Source organism: Coregonus lavaretus, assembly GCF_964263955.1.
Source record: "Coregonus lavaretus genome assembly, contig: HAP1_SCAFFOLD_307, whole genome shotgun sequence".
Taxonomy (NCBI): domain Eukaryota; kingdom Metazoa; phylum Chordata; class Actinopteri; order Salmoniformes; family Salmonidae; genus Coregonus; species Coregonus lavaretus.
In genome coordinates this window covers 480,272-507,773 of record NW_028163951.1, presented here as the reverse complement: position 1 = coordinate 507,773, position 27,502 = coordinate 480,272, and the positions used below count along the sequence as shown (strand labels likewise).

Sequence of the window (27,502 nt, the reverse complement as noted above, 5' to 3'; positions counted from 1 at the left end):
AGGTCTAGAGTGCTCTGTTCCAGGTCTAGAGTGTTCTGTTCCAGGTCTAGAGTGCTCTGTTCCAGGTCTAGAGTGTTCTGTTCCAGGTCTAGAGTGCTCTGTTCCAGGTCTAGAGTGTTCTGTTCCAGGTCTAGAGTGCTCTGTTCCAGGTCTAGAGTGCTCTGTTCCAGGCCTAAAATGTCCCCAGAGGTAGATCCTCATTCTTCTCTGACATCACCTAACTGCTGGCAACATAACTGGCTTCTCTTTCCTGCCAAGTGCCTGTTCTCCCTCATTCATGCAGAGGCCTCATGAAACTCCTCTCCTCTCGCAGCACTGCAATGCAACAACACCGCCCCCTTCTGTGATGTCACTGCTGACTCCACCAGTAGGGGCGTGTCCTGACACAAGATCTTCCATCCAGCTTAGACTAGCCTGCTGCTCTAGGGGGAGGAGAGCTTTGGCACTGCAGCGTGCAGAGATAATAATGGGGAATGCACAGGATAAGCCCTCTGGAACCGGGGGGGCTAAAACGGACCAGGCCACCCCAGGATTCAGGAGGAGAAGCAGGGCCGGGAGTACGGAGAAGCCCAGGGCAGGGAAGGGTCCCCCAGAGAAGGGGTCGGTGGCCAACGGAGCCACCCAGGGGGACAGGAACCAGAGTAAGGACATCCCACCAGACACCAGCTATCTGGACGCCCCCGCTGGAACCCTGCCGCCCCACCTGGGCCGGCTCAAGAACGAGGGTAACCACCTCTTCAAAAATGGACAGTTTTCAGATGCTGTGGAGAAATACTCTGCGGCCATCGATGGCTGCTGTGACGCAGGTGGAGTACTATCAATAGCAATGGCTTGTTACAGAGTTAGATGTCTCAGGATGGGGTTTAGTCTCCGAGTTCATGACCTCATACATGTCTTTGATGTCTGTTTCATCTCAGCAGGCAGCAGTGTCAACTCAATCAGGGCCAGCTCTAGCCTTTTGGGGGCCCTAAGCGAGATTTGGTTGGGGGGGCCCCACACCTTGTGTAAGCGCTGTTTGAAAAGCCTGAAATTTCAGCCTGTTTTGGTGGAATGGAGTTTTGGCCTTCCATGGTGACATCACTATGCAGTAAATTAGTTAATAGACCAATAAAAAAGAGAGTTCCAAACCTCTCTGCCAATAACAGCTAGTTTTCAGTTTTCCCATCGCCACTCAGACCACTCCCGGACAGTTCTAGCAAAATTCTTGATTGAGAAACTGCTCTTTGCTAAGAAACTATTTTAGTTGATCTTTTACCCTTTTAATTGAAAACAATCCCAGTAAGGTACTTAAATGTTACTATAAATTATTTGATATTGAGATAAAAACTGCTGCATTGGACCGTTAAAGCACGTTTTCTGCAATTCTTATTCTACACATTTTGCCATGGGGCGGAGAGAAAAAGTTGCAATTTTACAACACATTTTATGCAATTCCACCCATTTATAATGACTGGAGGTCAGGGCCCCTGGAGGTCAGGGCCCCTGGAGGTCAGGGCCCCTGGAGGTCAGAGCCCCTGGAGGTCAGGGCCCCTGGAGGTCAGGGCCCCTGGAGGTCAGAGCCCCTGGAGGTCAGGGCCCCTGGAGGTCAGGGCCCCTGGAGGTCAGGGCCCCTGGAGGTCAGGGCCCCTGGACACGTGCCCTGCGTGCCCGTTCGGTATTCGGCCATAATTACTACAAGTTTAGATAACTGGCTAAAATGTGTTAGCTGATGGCTAATTGAGTGACTGTCAGTGACTGACATAACAAGACAGAACCACATTTCTAAATTGCACCTTGATGTGTTTTCTACTATTCTAACTCTCAGTAAGTTGAGACCCCGACTGAGTTCCTCCAGGGGCACTAAGTGACCGCTTATATCGCTTTATGCCTAGAACCGGCCCTGAACTCAATATTACCTGGAACCGGCCCTGAACTCAATATTACCTAGAACCGGCCCTGAACTCAATATTACCTAGAACCGGCCCTGAACTCAATATTACCTGGAACCGGCCCTGAACTCAATATTACCTAGAACCGGCCCTGAACTCAATATTACCTAGAACCGGCCCTGAACTCAATATTACCTAGAACCGGCCCTGAACTCAATATTACCTGGAACCGGCCCTGAACTCAATATTACCTGGAACCGGCCCTGAACTCAATATTACCTAGAACCGGCCCTGAACTCAATATTACCTAGAACCGGCCCTGAACTCAATATTACCTGGAACCGGCCCTGAACTCAATATTACCTGGAACCGGCCCTGAACTCAATATTACCTGGAACCGGCCCTGAACTCAATATTACATGAGGTTCCAGCAGTGTAGGCAAGTGGGTTAGTGCAAGTTCCCTTTAATCAGTCAGTCAGACCTCTGACAACAGGACACAGGCCTCACTAGATGTTTTAACAGGACACAGGCCTCACTAGATGTTTTAACAGGACACAGGCCTCACTAGATGTTTTAACAGGACACAGGCCTCACTAGATGTTTTAACAGGACACAGGCCTCACTAGATGTTTTAACAGGACACAGGCCTCACTAGATGTTTTAACAGGACACAGGCCTCACTAGATGTTTTAACAGGACACAGGCCTCACTAGATGTTTTAACAGGACACAGGCCTCACTAGATGTTTTAACAGGACACAGGCCTCACTAGATGTTTTAACAGGACACAGGCCTCACTAGATGTTTTAACAGGACACAGGCCTCACTAGATGTTTTAACAGTACACAGGCCTCACTAGATGTTTTAACAGGACACAGGCCTCACTAGATGTTTTAACAGGACACAGGCCTCACTAGATGTTTTAACAGGACACAGGCCTCACTAGATGTTTTAACAGGACACAGGCCTCACTAGATGTTTTAACAGGACACAGGCCTCACTAGATGTTTTAACAGGACACAGGCCTCACTAGATGTTTTAACAGGACACAGGCCTCACTAGATGTTTTAACAGGACACAGGCCTCACTAGATGTTTTAACAGGACACAGGCCTCACTAGATGTTTTAACAGGACACAGGCCTCACTAGATGTTTTAACAGGACACAGGCCTCACTAGATGTTTTAACAGGACACAGGCCTCACTAGATGTTTTAACAGGACACAGGCCTCACTAGATGTTTTAACAGGACACAGGCCTCACTAGATGTTTTAACAGGACACAGGCCTCACTAGATGTTTTAACAGGACACAGGCCTCACTAGATGTTTTAACAGGACACAGGCCTCACTAGATGTTTTAACAGGACACAGGCCTCACTAGATGTTTTAACAGTACACAGGCCTCACTAGATGTTTTAACAGTACACAGGCCTCACTAGATGTTTTAACAGGACACAGGCCTCACTAGATGTTTTAACAGGACACAGGCCTCACTAGATGTTTTAACAGTACACAGGCCTCACTAGATGTTTTAACAGGTTACAGGCCTCACTAGATGTTTTAACAGGACACAGGCCTCACTAGATGTTTTAACAGGACACAGGCCTCACTAGATGTTTTAACAGGACACAGGCCTCACTAGATGTTTTAACAGTACACAGGCCTCACTAGATGTTTTAACAGTACACAGGCCTCACTAGATGTTTTAACAGGACACAGGCCTCACTAGATGTTTTAACAGGACACAGGCCTCACTAGATGTTTTAACAGGACACAGGCCTCACTAGATGTTTTAACAGGACACAGGCCTCACTAGATGTTTTAACAGGACACAGGCCTCACTAGATGTTTTAACAGGACACAGGCCTCACTAGATGTTTTAACAGGACACAGGCCTCACTAGATGTTTTTCTGTTAGGCCTAAGAGGCTCACTGTTAGTGATATTGTGGGTAGTTGAATAATAACAATGAAGGTAGTCATGAGGACGGAGACAGAAAGATCATGTTCCTCCCAGCTGCTGGGTGTGATGTACTAAAGGGGTATTAGACCCAGGTTCACATTGTGTCACTCGTTCCTAGTTTCTACAGGGTCCATTTCCTGGCACACAGGCCTCTATGTTGTCATTGGGCTTCATGACAGTCATCCAAGAGCCCTCATCAGCCAATCCCTGTTGCTGTTATAGAGCAATGGTTTAGTTGGCAGCCATGGTAGTACGTGTGAGCCTGGAGGCAGGGCTAGTGCCAGTCTCATGCTGCGTAGGCATTAAGATTACACTCCTGCAAATTGGATTTAGTTTAATTTCCAAAACATCCAACCTCATCTTTCTCATGAAAGCTCATGAGTGGCAACACAAATAGAGGCTGGTAGCAGGCCAAACACAGCAGCCAACAACATTATCCAGATTGACAGGAATCCATCACTACTGTGGAATGATTGTTCACAAGTGCTGATGCTGCAGATTGAGCTCCTTGGAGAAAGAGCAGTGTTAAAGCTTTTCCTTGTAAATGGATTGACCATGCAAACTGTACAGTGGGTATGCTACCCACTCAACACCACAGAGTAGTCTATCCTATTAACACGTTGGACTGAGATCTGAGCAGAGTATGGACAAAATGCTATCTGCTCTTTTCACTGCTTTTAAATTATATTTTTATTTCAATGACTTTGAAATACAAGCTGTGTTTGTTGTTAAAGGTGTGGAGAGGATCTGTGTATTCTCTAACATAACTGCTTGTTGTTAAAGGTATAGAGAGTGGAGAGGATCTGTGTATTCTCTAACAGAACTGTTTGTTGTTAAAGGGATAGAGAGTGGAGAGGATCTGTGTATTCTCTAACAGAACTGTTTGTTGTTAAAGGGATAGAGAGTGGAGAGGATCTGTGTATTCTCTAACAGAACTGTTTGTTGTTAAAGGTATAGAGAGTGGAGAGGATCTGTGTATTCTCTAATCTAACAGAACTGTTTGTTGTTAAAGGTATAGAGAGTGGAGAGGATCTGTGTATTCTCTAATCTAACAGAACTGTTTGTTGTTAAAGGGATAGAGAGTGGAGAGGATCTGTGTATTCTCTAACAGAACTGTTTGTTGTTAAAGGTATAGAGAGTGGAGAGGATCTGTGTATTCTCTAATCTAACAGAACTGTTTGTTGTTAAAGGTATAGAGAGTGGAGAGGATCTGTGTATTCTCTAATCTAACAGAACTGTTTGTTGTTAAAGGGATAGAGAGTGGAGAGGATCTGTGTATTCTCTAACAGAACTGTTTGTTGTTAAAGGGATAGAGAGTGGAGAGGATCTGTGTATTCTCTAATCTAACAGAACTGTTTGTTGTTAAAGGGATAGAGAGTGGAGAGGATCTGTGTATTCTCTAATCTAACAGAACTGTTTGTTGTTAAAGGGATAGAGAGTAGAGAGGATCTGTGTATTCTCTAATCTAACAGAACTGTTTGTTGTTAAAGGGATAGAGAGTGGAGAGGATCTGTGTATTCTCTAACAGAACTGTTTGTTGTTAAAGGTATAGAGAGTAGAGAGGATCTGTGTATTCTCTAATCTAACAGAACTGTTTGTTGTTAAAGGTATAGAGAGTGGAGAGGATCTGTGTATTCTCTAACAGAACTGTTTGTTGTTAAAGGTATAGAGAGTGGAGAGGATCTGTGTATTCTCTAATCTAACAGAACTGTTTGTTGTTAAAGGGATAGAGAGTGGAGAGGATCTGTGTATTCTCTAACAGAACTGTTTGTTGTTAAAGGTATAGAGAGTAGAGAGGATCTGTGTATTCTCTAATCTAACAGAACTGTTTGTTGTTAAAGGTATAGAGAGTGGAGAGGATCTGTGTATTCTCTAATCTAACAGAACTGTTTGTTGTTAAAGGTATAGAGAGTGGAGAGGATCTGTGTATTCTCTAATCTAACAGAACTGTTTGTTGTTAAAGGTATAGAGAGTGGAGAGGATCTGTGTATTATCTAACAGAACTGTTTGTTGTTAAAGGTATAGAGAGTAGAGAGGATCTGTGTATTCTCTAATCTAACAGAACTGTTTGTTGTTAAAGGTATAGAGAGTGGAGAGGATCTGTGTATTCTCTAACAGAACTGTTTGTTGTTAAAGGTATAGAGAGTGGAGAGGATCTGTGTATTATCTAACAGAACTGTTTGTTGTTAAAGGTATAGAGAGTAGAGAGGATCTGTGTATTCTCTAATCTAACAGAACTGTTTGTTGTTAAAGGGATAGAGAGTGGAGAAGATCTGTGTATTATCTAACAGAACTGTTTGTTGTTAAAGGGATAGAGAGTGGAGAGGATCTGTGTATTCTCTAATCTAACAGAACTGTTTGTTGTTAAAGGTATAGAGAGTGGAGAGGATCTGTGTATTATCTAACAGAACTGTTTGTTGTTAAAGGTATAGAGAGTAGAGAGGATCTGTGTATTCTCTAATCTAACAGAACTGTTTGTTGTTAAAGGGATAGAGAGTGGAGAGGATCTGTGTATTATCTAACAGAACTGTTTGTTGTTAAAGGGATAGAGAGTGGAGAGGATCTGTGTATTCTCTAATCTAACAGAACTGTTTGTTGTTAAAGGTATAGAGAGTGGAGAGGATCTGTGTATTCTCTAATCTAACAGAACTGTTTGTTGTTAAAGGGATAGAGAGTGGAGAGGATCTGTGTATTCTCTAATCTAACAGAACTGTTTGTTGTTAAAGGTATAGAGAGTAGAGAGGATCTGTGTATTCTCTAATCTAACAGAACTGTTTGTTGTTAAAGGGATAGAGAGTGGAGAGGATCTGTGTATTCTCTAACAGAACTGTTTGTTGTTAAAGGTATAGAGAGTAGAGAGGATCTGTGTATTCTCTAATCTAACAGAACTGTTTGTTGTTAAAGGTATAGAGAGTGGAGAGGATCTGTGTATTCTCTAATCTAACAGAACTGTTTGTTGTTAAAGGTATAGAGAGTGGAGAGGATCTGTGTATTCTCTAATCTAACAGAACTGTTTGTTGTTAAAGGTATAGAGAGTGGAGAGGATCTGTGTATTATCTAACAGAACTGTTTGTTGTTAAAGGTATAGAGAGTAGAGAGGATCTGTGTATTCTCTAATCTAACAGAACTGTTTGTTGTTAAAGGTATAGAGAGTGGAGAGGATCTGTGTATTCTCTAACAGAACTGTTTGTTGTTAAAGGTATAGAGAGTGGAGAGGATCTGTGTATTATCTAACAGAACTGTTTGTTGTTAAAGGTATAGAGAGTAGAGAGGATCTGTGTATTCTCTAATCTAACAGAACTGTTTGTTGTTAAAGGGATAGAGAGTGGAGAAGATCTGTGTATTATCTAACAGAACTGTTTGTTGTTAAAGGGATAGAGAGTGGAGAGGATCTGTGTATTCTCTAATCTAACAGAACTGTTTGTTGTTAAAGGTATAGAGAGTGGAGAGGATCTGTGTATTATCTAACAGAACTGTTTGTTGTTAAAGGTATAGAGAGTAGAGAGGATCTGTGTATTCTCTAATCTAACAGAACTGTTTGTTGTTAAAGGGATAGAGAGTGGAGAGGATCTGTGTATTATCTAACAGAACTGTTTGTTGTTAAAGGGATAGAGAGTGGAGAGGATCTGTGTATTCTCTAATCTAACAGAACTGTTTGTTGTTAAAGGTATAGAGAGTGGAGAGGATCTGTTTATTCTCTAATCTAACAGAACTGTTTGTTGTTAAAGGTATAGAGAGTGGAGAGGATCTGTGTATTCTCTAACATAACTGTTTGTTGTTAAAGGTATAGAGAGTGGAGAGGATCTGTGTATTCTCTAATCTAACAGAACTGTTTGTTGTTAAAGGTATAGAGAGTGGAGAGGATCTGTGTATTCTCTAATCTAACAGAACTGTTTGTTGTTAAAGGGATAGAGAGTAGAGAGGATCTGTGTATTCTCTAATCTAACAGAACTGTTTGTTGTTAAAGGTATAGAGAGTGGAGAGGATCTGTTTATTCTCTAATCTAACAGAACTGTTTGTTGTTAAAGGTATAGAGAGTGGAGAGGATCTGTGTATTCTCTAACATAACTGTTTGTTGTTAAAGGTATAGAGAGTGGAGAGGATCTGTGTATTCTCTAATCTAACATAACTGTTTGTTGTTAAAGGTATAGAGAGTGGAGAGGATCTGTGTATTCTCTAATCTAACAGAACTGTTTGTTGTTAAAGGGATAGAGAGTGGAGAGGATCTGTGTATTATCTAACAGAACTGTTTGTTGTTAAAGGTATAGAGAGTGGAGAGGATCTGTGTATTCTCTAATCTAACAGAACTGTTTGTTGTTAAAGGGATAGAGAGTGGAGAGGATCTGTGTATTCTCTAACAGAACTGTTTGTTGTTAAAGGTATAGAGAGTAGAGAGGATCTGTGTATTCTCTAATCTAACAGAACTGTTTGTTGTTAAAGGTATAGAGAGTGGAGAGGATCTGTGTATTCTCTAATCTAACAGAACTGTTTGTTGTTAAAGGTATAGAGAGTGGAGAGGATCTGTGTATTATCTAACAGAACTGTTTGTTGTTAAAGGTATAGAGAGTGGAGAGGATCTGTGTATTCTCTAATCTAACAGAACTGTTTGTTGTTAAAGGTATAGAGAGTGGAGAGGATCTGTGTATTCTCTACTCTAACAGAGCTGCTTGCTACCTGAAGGATGGGAACAACATGGAGTGTATCCAGGACTGTACCAGGTGAGGAGGCCTTGCTATCCCTTCAACAGGCCAATACTCTTCTACACTACGTCCCAAATGGCACCCTATTCCCGATATGTGCACTATATAGGGAATAGGGTGCCATTCTCTGGTCTAAAGTAGTGCACTATATAGGGAATAGGGTGCCATTCTCTGGTCTAAAGTAGTGCACTATATAGGGAATAGGGTGCCATTCTCTTGTCTAAAGTAGTGCACTATATAGGGAATAGGGTGCCATTCTCTGGTCTAAAGTAGTGCACTATATAGGGAATAGGGTGCCATTCTCTGGTCTAAAGTAGTGCACTATATCGGGAATAGGGTGCCATTCTCTGGTCTAAAGTAGTGCACTATATAGGGAATAGGGTTCCATTCTCTGGTCTAAAGTAGTGCACTATATAGGGAATAGGGTGCCATTCTCTGGTCTAAAGTAGTGCACTATATAGGGAATAGGGTGCCATTCTCTGGTCTAAAGTAGTGCACTATATAGGGAATAGGGTGCCATTCTCTGGTCTAAAGTAGTGCACTATATAGGGAATAGGGTGCCATTCTCTGGTCTAAAGTAGTGCACTATATAGGGAATAGGGTGCCATTCTCTGGTCTAAAGTAGTGCACTATATAGGGAATAGGGTGCCATTTGAAACACATCCCACCTCTCCGTGGGCTCAGTAAACATGTTAATGGCAGCAGGAGAGTATCAGGCTGTCTGAGAGAGTCTGTATTAGACTCATTAATGCTCATCATGTGGTTGTTGTAGTAGTGCTTAACACATGTTAGTGGCACTACAAACATATTCATTCACAGACTGTCTGCCTCTGTTTAGGTTTCCATCCACAAACACGAATGCACGCACACACACCATCTCACACTCTCTCACGTGTTTCTAAATGGCAGACATCATCTGCTGCAGCCTAGAGTGTGTCAGGACTGAGGAGAAGTCTTGTCCCAAAATCTGGAACACAACGTGACCAAACGCAAAGTGAGGGTTGTGATCCTCTCTCTGTCCTCCCTCTCCCTCTCTCTCTCTCTCTCTTGCCCCCCCCCTCTCTCTCTCTTGCCCCCCCTCTCTCTCCCTCTCCCCCCCCTCTCTCTCTCTCTTGCCCCCCCCCTCTCTCTCTCTTGCCCCCCCTCTCTCTCTCCCCCCCCCCCCCCCCCTTCTCTCTCTCTGATCCTATTAACCCCAGGGCATTGGAGCTGAAGCCCTTCTCCCTGAAGCCCCTCCTCCGCAGGGCCACGGCCTATGAGTCAATGGAACGTTACCGACAGGCCTATGTGGATTTTAAGACGGTTCTGCAGATAGACATCGGGGTGCAGGCGGCACATGACAGTGTCCACAGGTAAACCAGGGATTTAAAGCAGCCCCAATCAGAGGACATTGTTTATGAATAGCTCATTGGCCATACAACCATGATAGTGTCTTACAGAAAATGAACTTGCAGTTGTCTCTGCTCATGTCAAGATAGTGTCAGGGTTTATCTTAGGATGTGAACTGAACTGTGTGACCTGAGTGTGTTTTCCTTCAGGATCACCAAGCAGCTTATAGAGCAGGACGGTCCTGACTGGAGACAGAAGCTTCCGGAGATCCCTCTAGTCCCACTGTCAGCTCAGCAGCACCACAGGCAGAAAGACCCCAGCGCTGAGCTGGTCCAGGCTAGAGAAGGTCAGAGGTCACTTCCTGTTTACTGGCTAGCCACATCACTTCCTGGTTACTGGCTAGCCACATCACTTCCTGGTTACTGGCTAGCCACATCACTTCCTGGTTACTGGCTAGCCACATCACTTCCTGGTTACTGGCTAGCCACATCACTTCCTGGTTACTGGCTAGCCTTACCGTGAAGTGATCAGATATGGAACACTACTTTCTGTCCACTAGCTCAGACTTAGCAGATATCAAACAGTTTGAACATGTTTCATCATGATCTAATGACCGGGTATTGAACCTGGGTTGTCCAATTCAAGACAGCTTTAGTCCACTGAGCTAAAGCCTAGGCAATACACAAGTCTTCAGGTCTGAGGAAAGGATTACTCATCACATGAGCGTAGTTCACCAAATCCATCCAAGCAGCTGAAGTTGTGCTCTTGATCTAATAGCTGCAACATGCAGAGATATGTGTGTCACAGGGAATCTGAGTGAATGATAGGTTAAGTAGTGGAAGTATTCCTGATGATGTGTCTCAAGGGGAATCAATTAATGATGTAGACTGTAGAGTGTAACCTGATACCGACGGGTCAGCCAGTCACAGTGTGGTAGTTATGTAGAGTGTAACCTGATACCGACGGGTCGGCCAGTCACAGTGTGGGGGTCATGGCTGCTGCTGGCTCCCTTCAGGCTTCAGCATGACAACATCTGTTGATTATCTCACCCCAGACCGACCGTTAGTTTTTACCCACTGTCCAGAGGCAGAATGGAGATTGTCCATGCAGATTAGTGATAAATAGATGAAGATGAAAAAATCAGCGTCTGTCATGTGAGACCAGCATTCCATGAGGGAGAACAATAATCAGAGACTTCTCTGTCCAGACTACCCAGTGTGTTGAATATGGAAATAAATCTCTGTTGAGTTGACTGGCTGAATGTTGTGGTGTGGGTTAGAAATAGTTTATCAAGTCACAGCTCAACCAAACAGCTGTTGCTCATTATAGGAAAGGTTTTTATATTTACAGTCAGCTAGAAGTAGTTTGATTAGTTAGAAAACAAATCATGTTGCTCTGAGTCTGCAGATTTCCTCTTGCATCACTACTGATAACCGCTTCTCTCTCTCCGCAGCTAAAAAAGCAGAGGCCCGCTTCGCCTCTCTCAAAACAGAAGGAAATGACCATGTGAGGAAAAGCCAGTTCCGTGACGGTATAGAGAAGTACAGTGAATGCCTTAAGATCAAACCTGACGAGTGTTCCTGCTTTACCAACAGGTGACCCCTAACACTAACCTTGCTAGCATACTAACCCTAACCCTGCTAGCATGCTAACCCTAGCCCTGCTAGCATACTAACCCTAACCCTGCTAGCATGCTAACCCTAACCCTGCTAGCATGCTAACCCTAACCCTGCTAGCATGCTAACCCTAACCCTGCTAGCATACTAACCCTAGCCTTGCTAGCATGCTAACCCTAACCTTGCTAGCATGCTAACCCTAACCTTGCTAGCATACTAACCCTAACCCTGCTAGCATGCTAACCCTAACCCTGCTAGCATGCTAACCTAACCCTAACCTGACGAGTGTTCCTGCTTTACCAACAGGTGACCCCTAACACTAACCCTAACCCTGCTAGCATACTAACCCTAACCCTGCTAGCATACTAACCCTAACCCTGCTAGCATACTAACCCTAACCCTGCTAGCATACTAACCCTAGCCCTGCTAGCATACTAACCCTAGCCCTGCTAGCATACTAACCCTAGCCCTGCTAGCATACTAACCCTAACCCTGCTAGCATACTAACCCTAGCCCTCCTAGCATACTAACCCTAGCCCTGCTAGCATACTAACCCTAACCCTGCTAGCATGCTAACCCTGCTAGCATGCTAACCCTAACCCTGCTAGCATACTAACCCTAGCCCTGCTAGCATACTAACCCTAACCCTGCTAGCATACTAACCCTAACCCTGCTAGCATACTAACCCTAACCCTGCTAGCATGCTAACCCTAACCCTGCTAGCATACTAACCCTAACCCTGCTAGCATACTAACCCTAGCCCTGCTAGCATACTAACCCTAAACCTGCTAGCATACTAACCCTAACCCTGCTAGCATGCTAACCCTAACCCTGCTAGCATACTAACCCTAACCCTGCTAGCATGCTAACCCTAACCCTGCTAGCATGCTAACCCTAACCCTGCTAGCATACTAACCCTAACCTGACGAGTGTTCCCGCTTTAGATCAAACCTAAGTTAATACTTACAGTAGATGATAGTAAGTGCTTATAGACTAGATTTACATTTGAGTTATTTAGCAGATGCTTTTATCCAGAGCCACTTACAGTTAGTGAATTCATCATAACCACATATCTCAGTCATAGTAAGTCAATCTTTCCTCAGTAAAGTCCGTGCTAGTAGGGGAAGTAAAATGCTAGTGGCATTTATTTTATGTATTTTTATATGATTGTAAGCACAGTTCTTTATCAGTGTACTGTACCCAAATCACCATAACACATTACCACTTTCAAGCCCAGTATCAGTCCCTAACCTCTAGCCTTCGCCTCCAGAGCTATCTGTTACCTGAGACTGGGCTGTTTTGAAGAGGCCAGACAGGACTGTGACTCCGCCCTCAAGCTGGAACCAACCAATAAGAAGGCCTTCTATAGACGGGCGCTGGCGTTTAAAGGCTTACAGGTGGTTATCTATTATTCAAAGTCCTAGATGGTTCATCGCATGTTGGAACAAGGAAAACCAATGAACGCTGTGTTTGTGTTTTCCAAAAACAGAAAAATGGCTTGTTTTTTTGTTATCTCGTTTTTTTGCAGAGTGGGTGGGGTTACATGTGGGTGGGGTTACATGTGGGTGGGGTTACATGTGGGTGGGGTGTCATTGGCCAAATGCACAACCAACACTTCCTGTCCCTTCAAAATAGGAGTTCACCCTTCTAACTTCATGTACTATCTATTAAGTAATCAATTAATAGCTATTTATTCATCTATTCATGTCAAGATAAAGTGATATTTCTCAATTTGTATTTTAGATTTCAGATTATAAGATAGTCACAACAATGATAGTGTGTATTTACCTATTAATAAATTGCTGTTACTGTAAATGGTTAGGTAACTGATATACCCTAGTTAACCATTAGTAATCTGAGCATCATAGACTATATCATTTCTGAAGAGGTGTGATTTCAGAAGGAGAGGTACTGCTGGTGATGCTGTTCTGTCTGTTGAGGGCATGTGGTGATGCTGTTCTGTCTGTTGAGGGCATGTGGTGATGCTGTTCTGTCTGTTGAGGGCATGTGGTGATGCTGTTCTGTCTGTTGAGGGCATGTGGTGATGCTGGTCTGTCTGTTGAGGGCATGTGGTGATGCTGTTCTGTCTGTTGAGGGCATGTGGTGATGCTGGTCTGTCTGTTGAGGGCATGGGCTCAGGGAAGGAGGAGAGGAGGGGTCAGAGAATGACATCATTCAACAGAGTGACAGTGAAGAGATAGAGAGCAGGGTGAGAGATTCAGATGAAGGGCCAAACGTCTGACTGGCCAGGACACCACTCACACACCTGCAGTACACTCCTCTCCCCGCCCCCTTCCACGTACTCACTCACACACCTGCAGTACACTCCTCTCCCCGCCCCCTTCCCCCGTCTGCCACGTACTCACTCACACCCCTGCAGTACACTCCTCTCCCCGCCCCCTTCCCCCGTCTGCCACGTACTCACTCACACCCCTGCAGTACACTCCTCTCCCCTTCCCCTTCCCCCGTCTGCCACGTACTCACTCACACCCCTGCAGTACACTCCTCTCCCCGCCCCCTTCCCCCGTCTGCCACGTACTCACTCACACCCCTGCAGTACACTCCTCTCCCCTTCCCCTTCCCCCGTCTGCCACGTACTCACTCACACCCCTGCAGTACACTCCTCTCCCCTTCCCCTTCCCCCGTCTGCCACGTACTCACTCACACACCTGCAGTACACTCCTCTCCCCGCCCCCTTCCACGTACTCACTCACACACCTGCAGTACACTCCTCTCCCCTTCCCCTTCCCCCGTCTGCCACGTACTCACTCACACACCTGCAGTACACTCCTCTCCCCGCCCCCTTCCCCCGTCTGCCATGTACTCACACCCCTGCAGTACACTCCTCTCCCCGCCCCCTTCCACGTACTCACTCACACACCTGCAGTACACTCCTCTCCCCGCCCCCTTCCCCCGTCTGCCACGTACTCACTCACACCCCTGCAGTACACTCCTCTCCCCGCCCCCTTCCCCCGTCTGCCACGTACTCACTCACACCCCTGCAGTACACTCCTCTCCCCTTCCCCTTCCCCCGTCTGCCACGTACTCACTCACACCCCTGCAGTACACTCCTCTCCCCGCCCCCTTCCCCCGTCTGCCACGTACTCACTCACACCCCTGCAGTACACTCCTCTCCCCTTCCCCTTCCCCCGTCTGCCACGTACTCACTCACACCCCTGCAGTACACTCCTCTCCCCTTCCCCTTCCCCCGTCTGCCACGTACTCACTCACACACCTGCAGTACACTCCTCTCCCCGCCCCCTTCCACGTACTCACTCACACACCTGCAGTACACTCCTCTCCCCTTCCCCTTCCCCCGTCTGCCACGTACTCACTCACACACCTGCAGTACACTCCTCTCCCCGCCCCCTTCCCCCGTCTGCCATGTACTCACACCCCTGCAGTACACTCCTCTCCCCGCCCCCTTCCCCCGTCTGCCACGTACTCACTCACACACCTGCAGTACACTCCTCTCCCCGCCCCCTTCCCCCGTCTGCCATGTACTCACACCCCTGCAGTACACTCCTCTCCCCTTCCCCTTCCCCCGTCTGCCACGTACTCACTCACACACCTGCAGTACACTCCTCTCCCCTTCCCCTTCCCCCGTCTGCCACGTACTCACTCACACACCTGCAGTACACTCCTCTCCCCGCCCCCTTCCCCCGTCTGCCATGTACTCACACCCCTGCAGTACACTCCTCTCCCCTTCCCCTTCCCCCGTCTGCCACGTACTCACTCACACACCTGCAGTACACTCCTCTCCCCTTCCCCTTCCCCCGTCTGCCACGTACTCACTCACACACCTGCAGTACACTCCTCTCCCCGCCCCCTTCCCCTTCCCCCGTCTGCCATGTACTCACTCACACACCTGCAGTACACTCCTCTCCCCTTCCCCTTCCCCCGTCTGCCACGTACTCACTCACACACCTGCAGTACACTCCTCTCCCCTTCCCCTTCCCCCGTCTGCCACGTACTCACTCACACACCTGCAGTACACTCCTCTCCCCTTCCCCTTCCCCCGTCTGCCACGTACTCACTCACACACCTGCAGTACACTCCTCTCCCCTTCCCCTTCCCCCGTCTGCCACGTACTCACTCACACACCTGCAGTACACTCCTCTCCCCTTCCCCTTCCCCCGTCTGCCACGTACTCACACACCTGCAGTACACTCCTCTCCCCGCCCCCTTCCACGTACTCACTCACACACCTGTAGTACACTCCTCTCCCCGCCCCCTTCCCCCGTCTGCCACGTACTCACTCACACACCTGCAGTACACTCCTCTCCCCTTCCCCTTCCCCCGTCTGCCATGTACTCACTCACACACCTGCAGTACACTCCTCTCCCCGCCCCCTTCCCCCGTCTGCCACGTACTCACTCACACACCTGCAGTACACTCCTCTCCCCTTCCCCTTCCCCCGTCTGCCACGTACTCACTCACACACCTGCAGTACACTCCTCTCCCCTTCCCCTTCCCCCGTCTGCCACGTACTCACACACCTGCAGTACACTCCTCTCCCCGCCCCCTTCCCCCGTCTGCCACGTACTCACACACCTGCAGTACACTCCTCTCCCCTTCCCCTTCCCCCGTCTGCCACGCACTCACACACCTGCAGTACACTCCTCTCCCCTTCCCCTTCCCCCGTCTGCCACGTACTCACACACCTGCAGTACACTCCTCTCCCCGCCCCCTTCCCCCGTCTGCCACGTACTCACTCACACACCTGTAGTACACTCCTCTCCCCTTCCCCTTCCCCCGTCTGCCACGTACTCACACACCTGTAGTACACTCCTCTCCCCTTCCCCTTCCCCCGTCTGCCACGTACTCACACACCTGCAGTACACTCCTCTCCCCTTCCCCTTCCCCCGTCTGCCACGTACTCACACACCTGCAGTACACTCCTCTCCCCGCCCCCTTCCACGTACTCACTCACACACCTGCAGTACACTCCTCTCCCCTTCCCCTTCCCCCGTCTGCCACGTACTCACACACCTGCAGTACACTCCTCTCCCCTTCCCCTTCCCCCGTCTGCCACGTACTCACACACCTGCAGTACACTCCTCTCCCCGCCCCCTTCCCCTTCCCCCGTCTGCCATGTACTCACTCACACCCCTGCAGTACACTCCTCTCCCCGCCCCCTTCCCCCGTCTGCCACGTACTCACACACCTGCAGTACACTCCTCTCCCCGCCCCCTTCCACGTACTCACTCACACACCTGTAGTACACTCCTCTCCCCGCCCCCTTCCCCCGTCTGCCACGTACTCACACACCTGCAGTACACTCCTCTCCCCGCCCCCTTCCACGTACTCACTCACACACCTGTAGTACACTCCTCTCCCCGCCCCCTTCCCCCGTCTGCCACGTACTCACTCACACACCTGCAGTACACTCCTCTCCCCTTCCCCCGTCTGCCATGTACTCACTCACACACCTGCAGTACACTCCTCTCCCCTTCCCCTTACCCCGTCTGCCACGTACTCACTCACACACCTGCAGTACACTCCTCTCCCCTTCCCCTTCCCCCGTCTGCCATGTACTCACTCACACACCTGCAGTACACTCCTCTCCCCGCCCCCTTCCCCTTCCCCCGTCTGCCACGTACTCACTCACACACCTGCAGTACACTCCTCTCCCCGCCCCCTTCCCCCGTCTGCCACGTACTCACACACCTGCAGTACACTCCTCTCCCCGCCCCCTTCCCCTTCCCCCGTCTGCCACGTACTCACACACCTGCAGTACACTCCTCTCCCCGCCCCCTTCCCCTTCCCCCGTCTGCCACGTACTCACTCACACACCTGCAGTACACTCCTCTCCCCTTCCCCTTCCCCCGTCTGCCATGTACTCACTCACACACCTGCAGTACACTCCTCTCCCCTTCCCCTTCCCCCGTCTGCCATGTACTCACTCACACACCTGCAGTACACTCCTCTCCCCGCCCCCTTCCCCCGTCTGCCACGTACTCACACACCTGCAGTACACTCCTCTCCCCTTCCCCTTCCCCCGTCTGCCACGTACTCACACACCTGCAGTACACTCCTCTCCCCTTCCCCTTCCCCCGTCTGCCACGTACTCACACACCTGCAGTACACTCCTCTCCCCGCCCCCTTCCCCCGTCTGCCACGTACTCACTCACACACCTGCAGTACACTCCTCTCCCCTTCCCCTTCCCCCGTCTGCCACGTACTCACACACCTGTAGTACACTCCTCTCCCCTTCCCCTTCCCCCGTCTGCCACGTACTCACACACCTGCAGTACACTCCTCTCCCCTTCCCCTTCCCCCGTCTGCCATGTACTCACTCACACACCTGCAGTACACTCCTCTCCCCGCCCCCTTCCCCTTCCCCCGTCTGCCATGTACTCACTCACACACCTGCAGTACACTCCTCTCCCCGCCCCCTTCCCCCGTCTGCCACGTACTCACTCACACACCTGCAGTACACTCCTCTCCCCTTCCCCTTCCCCCGTCTGCCACGTACTCACTCACACACCTGCAGTACACTCCTCTCCCCGCCCCCTTCCCCTTCCCCCGTCTGCCATGTACTCACTCACACACCTGCAGTACACTCCTCTCCCCGCCCCCTTCCCCTTCCCCCGTCTGCCACGTACTCACTCACACACCTGCAGTACACTCCTCTCCCCGCCCCCTTCCCCCGTCTGCCACGTACTCACACACCTGCAGTACACTCCTCTCCCCGCCCCCTTCCCCTTCCCCCGTCTGCCACGTACTCACTCACACACCTGCAGTACACTCCTCTCCCCGCCCCCTTCCCCCGTCTGCCACGTACTCACTCACACACCTGCAGTACACTCCTCTCCCCGCCCCCTTCCCCCGTCTGCCATGTACTCACACACCTGCAGTACACTCCTCTCCCCGCCCCCTTCCCCTTCCCCCGTCTGCCATGTACTCACTCACACACCTGCAGTACACTCCTCTCCCCTTCCCCTTCCCCCGTCTGCCACGTACTCACACACCTGCAGTACACTCCTCTCCCCGCCCCCTTCCCCTTCCCCCGTCTGCCATGTACTCACTCACACACCTGCAGTACACTCCTCTCCCCGCCCCCTTCCCCCGTCTGCCACGTACTCACTCACACACCTGCAGTACACTCCTCTCCCCTTCCCCTTCCCCCGTCTGCCACGTACTCACACACCTGCAGTACACTCCTCTCCCCGCCCCCTTCCCCTTCCCCCGTCTGCCATGTACTCACACACCTGCAGTGCACTCCTCTCCCCGCCCCCTTCCCCCGTCTGCCACGTACTCACTCACACACCTGCAGTACACTCCTCTCCCCGCCCCCTTCCCCTTCCCCCGTCTGCCATGTACTCACACACCTGCAGTACACTCCTCTCCCCGCCCCCTTCCCCCGTCTGCCATGTACTCACACACCTGCAGTACACTCCTCTCCCCGCCCCCTTCCCCTTCCCCCGTCTGCCACGTACTCACACACCTGCAGTACACTCCTCTCCCCGCCCCCTTCCCCTTCCCCCGTCTGCCACGTACTCACACACCTGCAGTACACTCCTCTCCCCGCCCCCTTCCCCTTCCCCCGTCTGCCACGTACTCACACACCTGCAGTACACTCCTCTCCCCGCCCCCTTCCCCCGTCTGCCACGTACTCACTCACACACCTGCAGTACACTCTTCTCCCCGCCCCCTTCCCCTTCCCCCGTCTGCCATGTACTCACACACCTGCAGTACACTCCTCTCCCCGCCCCCTTCCCCTTCCCCCGTCTGCCACGTACTCACACACCTGCAGTACACTCCTCTCCCCGCCCCCTTCCCCCGTCTGCCACGTACTCACTCACACACCTGCAGTACACTCCTCTCCCCGCCCCCTTCCTCCGTCTGCCATGTACTCACACACCTGCAGTACACTCCTCTCCCCGCCCCCTTCCCCTTCCCCCGTCTGCCACGTACTCACACACCTGCAGTACACTCCTCTCCCCGCCCCCTTCCCCCGTCTGCCACGTACTCACTCACACACCTGCAGTACACTCCTCTCCCCGCCCCCTTCCCCCGTCTGCCACGTACTCACACACCTGCAGTACACTCCTCTCCCCGCCCCCTTCCCCTTCCCCCGTCTGCCACGTACTCACACACCTGCAGTACACTCCTCTCCCCGCCCCCTTCCCCCGTCTGCCACGTACTCACACACCTGCAGTACACTCCTCTCCCCGCCCCCTTCCCCCGTCTGCCATGTACTCACACACCTGCAGTACACTCCTCTCCCCGCCCCCTTCCCCTTCCCCCGTCTGCCACGTACTCACACACCTGCACTCCACTCCTCTCCCCGCCCCCTTCCCCCGTCTGCCACGTACTCACTCACACACCTGCAGTACACTCCTCTCCCCTTCCCCTTCCCCCGTCTGCCACGTACTCACTCACACACCTGCAGTACACTCCTCTCCCCTTCCCCTTCCCCCGTCTGCCACGTACTCACACACCTGCAGTACACTCCTCTCCCCGCCCCCTTCCCCTTCCCCCGTCTGCCACGTACTCACTCACACACCTGCAGTACACTCCTCTCCCCGCCCCCTTCCCCCGTCTGCCATGTACTCACACACCTGCAGTACACTCCTCTCCCCGCCCCCTTCCCCTTCCCCCGTCTGCCACGTACTCACACACCTGCAGTACACTCCTCTCCCCGCCCCCTTCCCCCGTCTGCCACGTACTCACTCACACACCTGCAGTACACTCCTCTCCCCTTCCCCTTCCCCCGTCTGCCACGTACTCACACACCTGCAGTACACTCCTCTCCCCGCCCCCTTCCCCTTCCCCCGTCTGCCATGTACTCACTCACACACCTGCAGTACACTCCTCTCCCCGCCCCCTTCCCCCGTCTGCCACGTACTCACTCACACACCTGCAGTACACTCCTCTCCCCGCCCCCTTCCCCGTCTGCCACGTACTCACTCATACACCTGCAGTACACTCCTCTCCCCGCCCCCTTCCCCGTCTGCCACGTACTCACTCATACACCTGCAGTACACTCCTCTCCCCGACCCCTTCCACGTACTCACTCACACACCTGCAGTACACTCCTCTCCCCTTCCCCTTCCCCCGTCTGCCACGTACTCACACACCTGTAGTACACTCCTCTCCCCGCCCCCTTCCACGTACTCACTCACACACCTGTAGTACACTCCTCTCCCCGCCCCCTTCCACGTACTCACTCACACACCTGCAGTACACTCCTCTCCCCGCCCCCTTCCACGTACTCACTCATTTAGGGATAATCTAGACCTGTATTCACAGTGTCTCAGTGTCTCGGAGAAGCATTGCTGATCTAGGATGACTCTGTCCATGTAATCAGCACAATCAGCTGCTATTTCAGCACTAAGGAGGGGAATTGTTGTGTCCATGTATTTTATTATGGAACTATACAGTGCTATGAAAAAGTATTTGCCCCCTTTCTAATTTTGTCTACTTTTGCATATTTGTGATACTGAATGTTATCAGATCTTCAACCAAAACCTAACATTAGATAAAGGGAACATAAGTGAACAAATAACACAACAATTACATATTACTACACCACCGGTCCAAAGTTTTAGAACACCTACTCATTCAAGGGTTTTTCTTTATTTTTACTATTTTGCACACTCTTGGCATTCTCTCAACCAGCTTCACCTGGAATGCTTTTCCAACGTGCTTTGGGAGGGAGTAGAGGAATGAACAAACAAGGATTTCACAGCTAGTGACATTTGTAGACTGTAGAGTGAGTAGCTGTGATACCCAGGCCCTGTCCAGACTCAACCCCTAGCCCCTACCCCCTAGTCCCTAGTCCCTAGACACTAGACACTAGCCCCTAGACTCTTGTGGAGATCTGAGAGTATTGGACCGGTGGAAGCAATACGGCCAAAATTCCACCAAGCCTATCAGAGGGTAAGGTGGGACTCTCACCATGTCACCACCCATCAATCCTGGACAGGGCCTGGGTATCATGGCTACTCACTCATTCATTCACTCACTCATTCAGGCACTGTCTAACATTTTTACTAGCTGTCAAATCCTTGCTTCCTCTGTTACCCTCTGGGTGGGTCATCTAAAATAGAAATGGAGAGTATCACTTTATCTTGGCATTAATCAGTGGTGGAAAAGGTGCTAAATTATCATACTTCAGTAAAAGTAAAGATACTGTTGTGTCGAGTAAAATGTTGCTAGTCATTGCTGTAACAAAGGAGTCCGCTCATACTGAACCTTGATCATAAGTTTATTCATATCACAAGCTTTCAGCATGAGTTACAGATGTCATGATACCCGGAGAGCAGTGTCCTCGAATTGTAATGTCTGCTCTAACCTCTTCTTCGTTTTTCCCCAGTATATATAATCTCCCCGAGATATGGGTGGCTCCCTCTACTGTCCAATCCCCTGTCTACAACACACAGACTTCTCTGTCCTATCCGGGGTGTCACATTAAAACCATTCCCTCTGACACTAAAATAAACCTCCTTTCAGTTCCACTTAAAAACATTAACAAAGACATAATCCTAATACACTACAATACCTTAATAGAAAATTACTCAAGTCAAAGTGAAAATCACCTAGTAAAATATTACTTGAGTAAAAGTCAAAGTATCTGGTTTTAAATTAGCTTAAGTACAGTAATGGAAAAAGTACTAAATTGTTATTCATGAGTAAAAGTAAATTCTAGTAAATTCTAGACATCTAATTCCTTATATTAAGCAAACCAGACGGCATGATTTTCTTGTTTAAAATGGTTTTACGTACAGACAGGGACACACTCCAACGCAGTATTTGTTTAGTGAGTCCACCAGATCAGAGGCAGTAGGGATGACAGCCTGCTAATTGCTTGGTGAGTGAATCAGACCATATTGCTGTCCTGCCTCAGCATTCTAAATTACCTTTGGGTGTCAGGGAGTTAAAAGTACATTTTATTTTATTTAGGAATCTAGTGGAGTAAAAATAAAAGTTATCCACAATATAAATAGTAAAGGTAAAGATACCCCAAAATATCGACTTAAGTAGTACTTTAAAGTATTTTTACTGAAGTACTTTACACCACTGGGTCCTGGTCCTACATTCCTTTATACTATTCCAGGTATTCCTTAAAGAGGTAGGTTTTTTTTCTGAAGTACTTTAAACCACTGGCATTAATAGATATTAATAGATGACTTAATAGATATGAATAGATGACTTAATAGATAGTAGATGAATAGAATGAAGTTAGTTGTAACCCCACCCACATGTAACCCCACCCACATGTAACCCCACCCACATGTAACCCCACCCACATGTAACCCCACCCACATGTAACCCCACCCACGTGTAACTCCACCCACATGTAACCCCACCCACATGTAACTCCACCTACTTGTGAAAATCAAAATATCAAGTAGTTTTTTTGTTTATATGCAACAAACTAAAAAGGAGCCATTTTCACGTTGCTGATATTTCTGTTTTAACTCAGAAAACAATTGTTTTTTTGCCCATGTTTTTGTGTGAAGAACAAGGAAAACCAATGGACACCATCACCCTTGAGGATAGAAGAGATGCACCATTTTGTTTTGTATTGTTGTCCAGTCATGTGGTCAAGTGCTGCAAAGAAAGACCTAGTTAAGCTGCAGCTGGCCCAGATGAGAGTGGCACGTCTTGCTCTTCATTGTAATCAGAGGGCTAATATTAATACTATGCATGGCAGTCTCTCTTGGCTACGAGTTGAGGAAAGACTGTTTCTTATAAAAAGAAGAAGTGATGCAGTCAATGTGTTGAACATTCCAAATGGTTTGCATAGTCAACTTACACACAGCTCTGACACACACTTACCCCATCAGACATGCCACCAGGGGTCTTTTCACAGTCCCCAAATCCAGAACAAATTCAAGAACGCGTACAGTATTACAGTATATAGAGCCATTATTGCATGGAACTCCGTTCCCTCTCCTATTGCTCAAATGAACAGAAAACCTGGTTTCAAAAACGAATAAAGCAACACCTCACGGCACAACGCCTCTCCCCTATTTGACCTAGATAGTTTGTGTGTATGTATTGATGTGTAGGCTATGTGTGCTGTTTTTAAATGTATGTAGTTTTGTCCTTGAGCTGTTCTTGTCTATTAATGTTCTGTATTATGTCATGTTTCATGTGGACCCCAGGAAGAGTAGCAGCTGCTTTTGCAACAGCTAATGGGGATCCTAATAAAATACCAAATACATTTTTACATTTACATTTTAGTCATTTAGCAGACGCTCTTATCCAGAGCGACTTACAGTTAGTGAATACATTATTATTATTATTTTTTATTATTATATATATTTTTTTATACTGGCCCCCCGTGGGAATCGAACCCACAACCCTGGCGTTGCAAATGCCATGCTCTATCAACTGAGCTACATCCCTGCCGGCCATTCCCTCCCCTACCCTGGACGACGCTGGGCCAATTGTGCGCCGCCCATGAGTCTCCCGGTCGCGGCCGGCTGCAACAGAGCCTGGATTCGAACCAGGATCTCTAGTGGCACAGCTAGCACTGCGATGCAGTGCCTTAGACCACTGCGCCACTCAGGAGGCTTACCATTGACTTTGAACCTCTTTTTGACATTCTATCTCCCCCTCCTTCTCTCACTCTTTCTCCATCCTCACTCTCTTCTCCCCCTCTCCCCCCTCTCCCAGGACTACCTGTCTTCCAGCAGTGACCTCCAGGAGGTTTTACAGCTGGATCCTAACGTCCAGGAGGCTGAACAGGAGCTGGAGACTGTGACGGGGCTGCTCAGACAGAGCCTCATGGACGGAGCCCAACACACACCCAGGGTAGGTACCCAATACACACCCAGGGTAGGTACCCAATACACACCCAGGGTAGGTACCCAATACACACCCAGGGTAGGTACCCAATACACACCCAGGGTAGGTACCCAATACACACCCAGGGTAGGTACCCAACACACACCCAGGGTAGGTACCCAATACACACCCAGGGTAGGTACCCAATACACACCCAGGGTAGGTACCCAATACACACCCAGGGTAGGTACCCAATACACACCCAGGGTAGGTACCCAACTCTTTATTCCACCTCAGGTTTGATGTCAGAAATGCGACTGAACTCTATTCCACCTCAGGTTTGATGTCAGAGATGCGACTGCCACAGAAGACTGTATAGGAGCCTGATGAAGAGAGAGACTGATGGAGACCTGGCAGTGGCCACAGGGAAGCTGTTCAGGCCTCAACTCACGAAGGTGAACTATGCTGGATGTTGGGCTCTGGCAGGTTCTGACACCATCTGCCTTCAAAGAGCATCATTAAAGCATCGTGGCGACGACGGCGGAGCGTTGTTCAGTAATTCACGGCAGGCAGCTGCATCCTTCATTTCCATTCTGGAGACTCTAAAGAGACTTTAGATGCAATGCAGCTTCTTACATTTCCATTTGAGTCATTTAGTAGACGCTCTCATCCAGAGCCACTTATAGTTAGTGCATTCTTTACCTCGGCATGCTCAGACTCCCTGCAGCAACACACTGTAGAGAAAGAATAAGTTCCAAATGGAACCCTATTCCCTATAAAGGGCACTCCATTAGACCAGGGCCCATTGGGCTATAATCAAATGTAGTGCACTATATAGGGGATAGAGTGCCATTTGGAACACTGACAAATACTTAAAAGCTACAAGTGACTAGTTTTCTTGCAGAAGTATTTGATTTCTTCCCACTAACAGCAGATTACAGACGTTATTACAGATTGGAGAGGCGATCGACAGAAGCTCTAGAAGCACACTGGAACACAATGTGGGAGAGATGTGGTGTGCCTTATTGAGATTCAAGTTGAACCATATATTTGGGAAGTGTAATCTGAACCTCAGAGAAATAACATCCTTGTATATATGTAATACACTGCTGCTTTGATACACTGCAGAGTATTTTACATGAGGAAACCAAAAAATCTGTTGCCACTGTATTGACAGTCATGTATGTACCTTTTGAACCATAAGGGGGCACTGTTGGCTAGTTAATGCATAATGACAGATGGACAACTGTGGAAATCATGTACTGTATGCCCTTAATCTCAGGTTCAGTCTTGGATGGTCAATGTTAGCTCTGGTCCATGGCCTTAGAGGAATTGTAACAGCCTGGACCAGAGCTAGGTAAATGTGTATAATAGTCAAACACTGATCTGATAGTTTTCAGATGTTGGGTTGCGGTTAGGGTTATCATCCTTCAGATGGTGGGTTAGGGTTATCATCCTTCATATGGTGGGTTAGGGTTATCATCCTTCAGATGTTGGGTTAGGGTTATCATCCTTCAGATGTTAGGGTTATCATCCTTCATATGGTGGGTTAGGGTTATCATTCTTCAGATGGTGGGTTAGGGTTATCATCCTTCAGATGTTGGGTTAGGGTTATCATCCTTCAGATGTTAGGGTTATCATCCTTCATATGGTGGGTTAGGGTTATCATCCTTCAGATGTTGGGTTAGGGTTATCATCCTTCAGATGTTGGGTTAGGGTTATCATCCTTCAGATGTTAGGGTTATCATCCTTCAGATGTTGGGTTAGGGTTATCATCCTTCAGATGTTGGGTTAGGGTTATCATCCTTCAGATGTTAGTGTTATCATCCTTCAGATGTTAGGGTTATCATCCTTCAGATGTTGGGTTAGGGTTATCATCCTTCAGATGTTAGGGTTATCATCCTTCAGATGTTGGGTTAGGGTTATCATCCTTCAGATGTTGGGTTAGGGTTATCGTCCTTCAGATGTTAGGGTTATCATCCTTCAGATATTAGTGTTATCATCCTTCAGATGTTGGGTTAGGGTTATCATCCTTCAGATATTAGTGTTATCATCCTTCAGATGTTGGGTTAGGGTTATCATCCTTCAGATGTTAGGGTTATCATCCTTCAGATGTTAGGGTTATCATCCTTCAGATGTTGGGTTAGGGTTATCATCCTTCAGATGTTAGGGTTATCATCCTTCAGATGTTGGGTTAGGGTTATCGTCCTTCAGATGTTAGGGTTATCATCCTTCAGATGTTAGAGTTATCATCCTTCAGATGTTGGGTTAGGGTTATCGTCCTTCAGATGTTAGGGTTATCGTCCTTCAGATGTTGGGTTAGGGTTATCGTCCTTCAGATGTTAGGGTTATCGTCCTTCAGATGTTGGGTTAGGGTTATCGTCCTTCAGATGTTGGGTTAGGGTTATCGTCCTTCAGATGTTAGGGTTATCGTCCTTCAGATGTTAGGGTTATCATCCTTCAGATGTTGGGTTAGGGGTATCAGATGTTAGGGTTATCGTCCTTCAGATGTTGCTCTACTGCTTTATAAAATCCCCAAACCTCCTTCAGATAGTTATCTGTTGAGTTAGAAGAGATCAACCTCCTTCAGATAGTTATTTGTTGAGTTAGAAGAGATCAACCTCCTTCAGATAGTTATTTGTTGAGTTAGAAGAGATCAACCTCCTTCAGATAGTTATCTGTTGAGTTAAGAGGTATTTCAGTTAGTGTCTAAAACTGATTAATAACAAGCTCCGTGTGTTGAATGTGTTGTGAATGCGCTGCTTTTACCACAGATTGGTCTATTTAGAACATAGAACCCACTGAGGTGGTTGCTCATGATTAAACAGTTCTGCTTTGTCTTGTATACATTGTGTTAATTCTGAAAGATGTCTAGAGTTGACCTCATGCAGTCAGTAGGACTGTTCATATGCAGCAACTTACTTGATGACTCTCAGTATTTTAGTTGTCCTGATGACAAATCCATTTTGTATGTTCAGCAACAAAGTACTAGCCTGAGTGCCAGTCTGTCTGAGCTATCAAGCACATTCCTTGTCACTCATTGTCATGGCAAACAGTTTGGTTTGACAATGAGCGATGGAGTTGGCAAGAGCCCAACCAGATCTGGGACCAGGCTACCAACGTACAACTGAAGAGCCCAACCAGATCTCGGACCAGGCTACCAACGTACAACTGAAGAGCCCAACCAGATCTGGGACCAGGCTACCAACGTACAACTGAAAAAGGAAATATTCATTGTCCACTTAGAACTGGATTCATGGTTTTATTTTTGTGAAATATACATT

The 27,502-nt window shown here is 48.3% G+C and overlaps 1 protein-coding gene across 1 annotated transcript; it reads left to right on the top strand.

The window, feature by feature from the left end:
- Positions 1-466: 466 nt before the first annotated feature.
- Positions 467-26,973, top strand: spag1a (sperm associated antigen 1a; the record flags this gene model as incomplete). Its single annotated transcript, XM_084192570.1, has 8 exons — positions 467-806; positions 8,448-8,547; positions 9,729-9,881; positions 10,068-10,204; positions 11,312-11,453; positions 12,745-12,871; positions 24,108-24,245; positions 24,557-26,973. The coding sequence occupies 8 exons, from the start codon at positions 467-469 to the stop codon at positions 24,560-24,562; spliced, it is 1,143 nt and encodes a 380-aa protein (XP_084048696.1). The 3' UTR covers positions 24,563-26,973.
- Between the last annotated feature and the right edge of the window lie 529 nt (positions 26,974-27,502).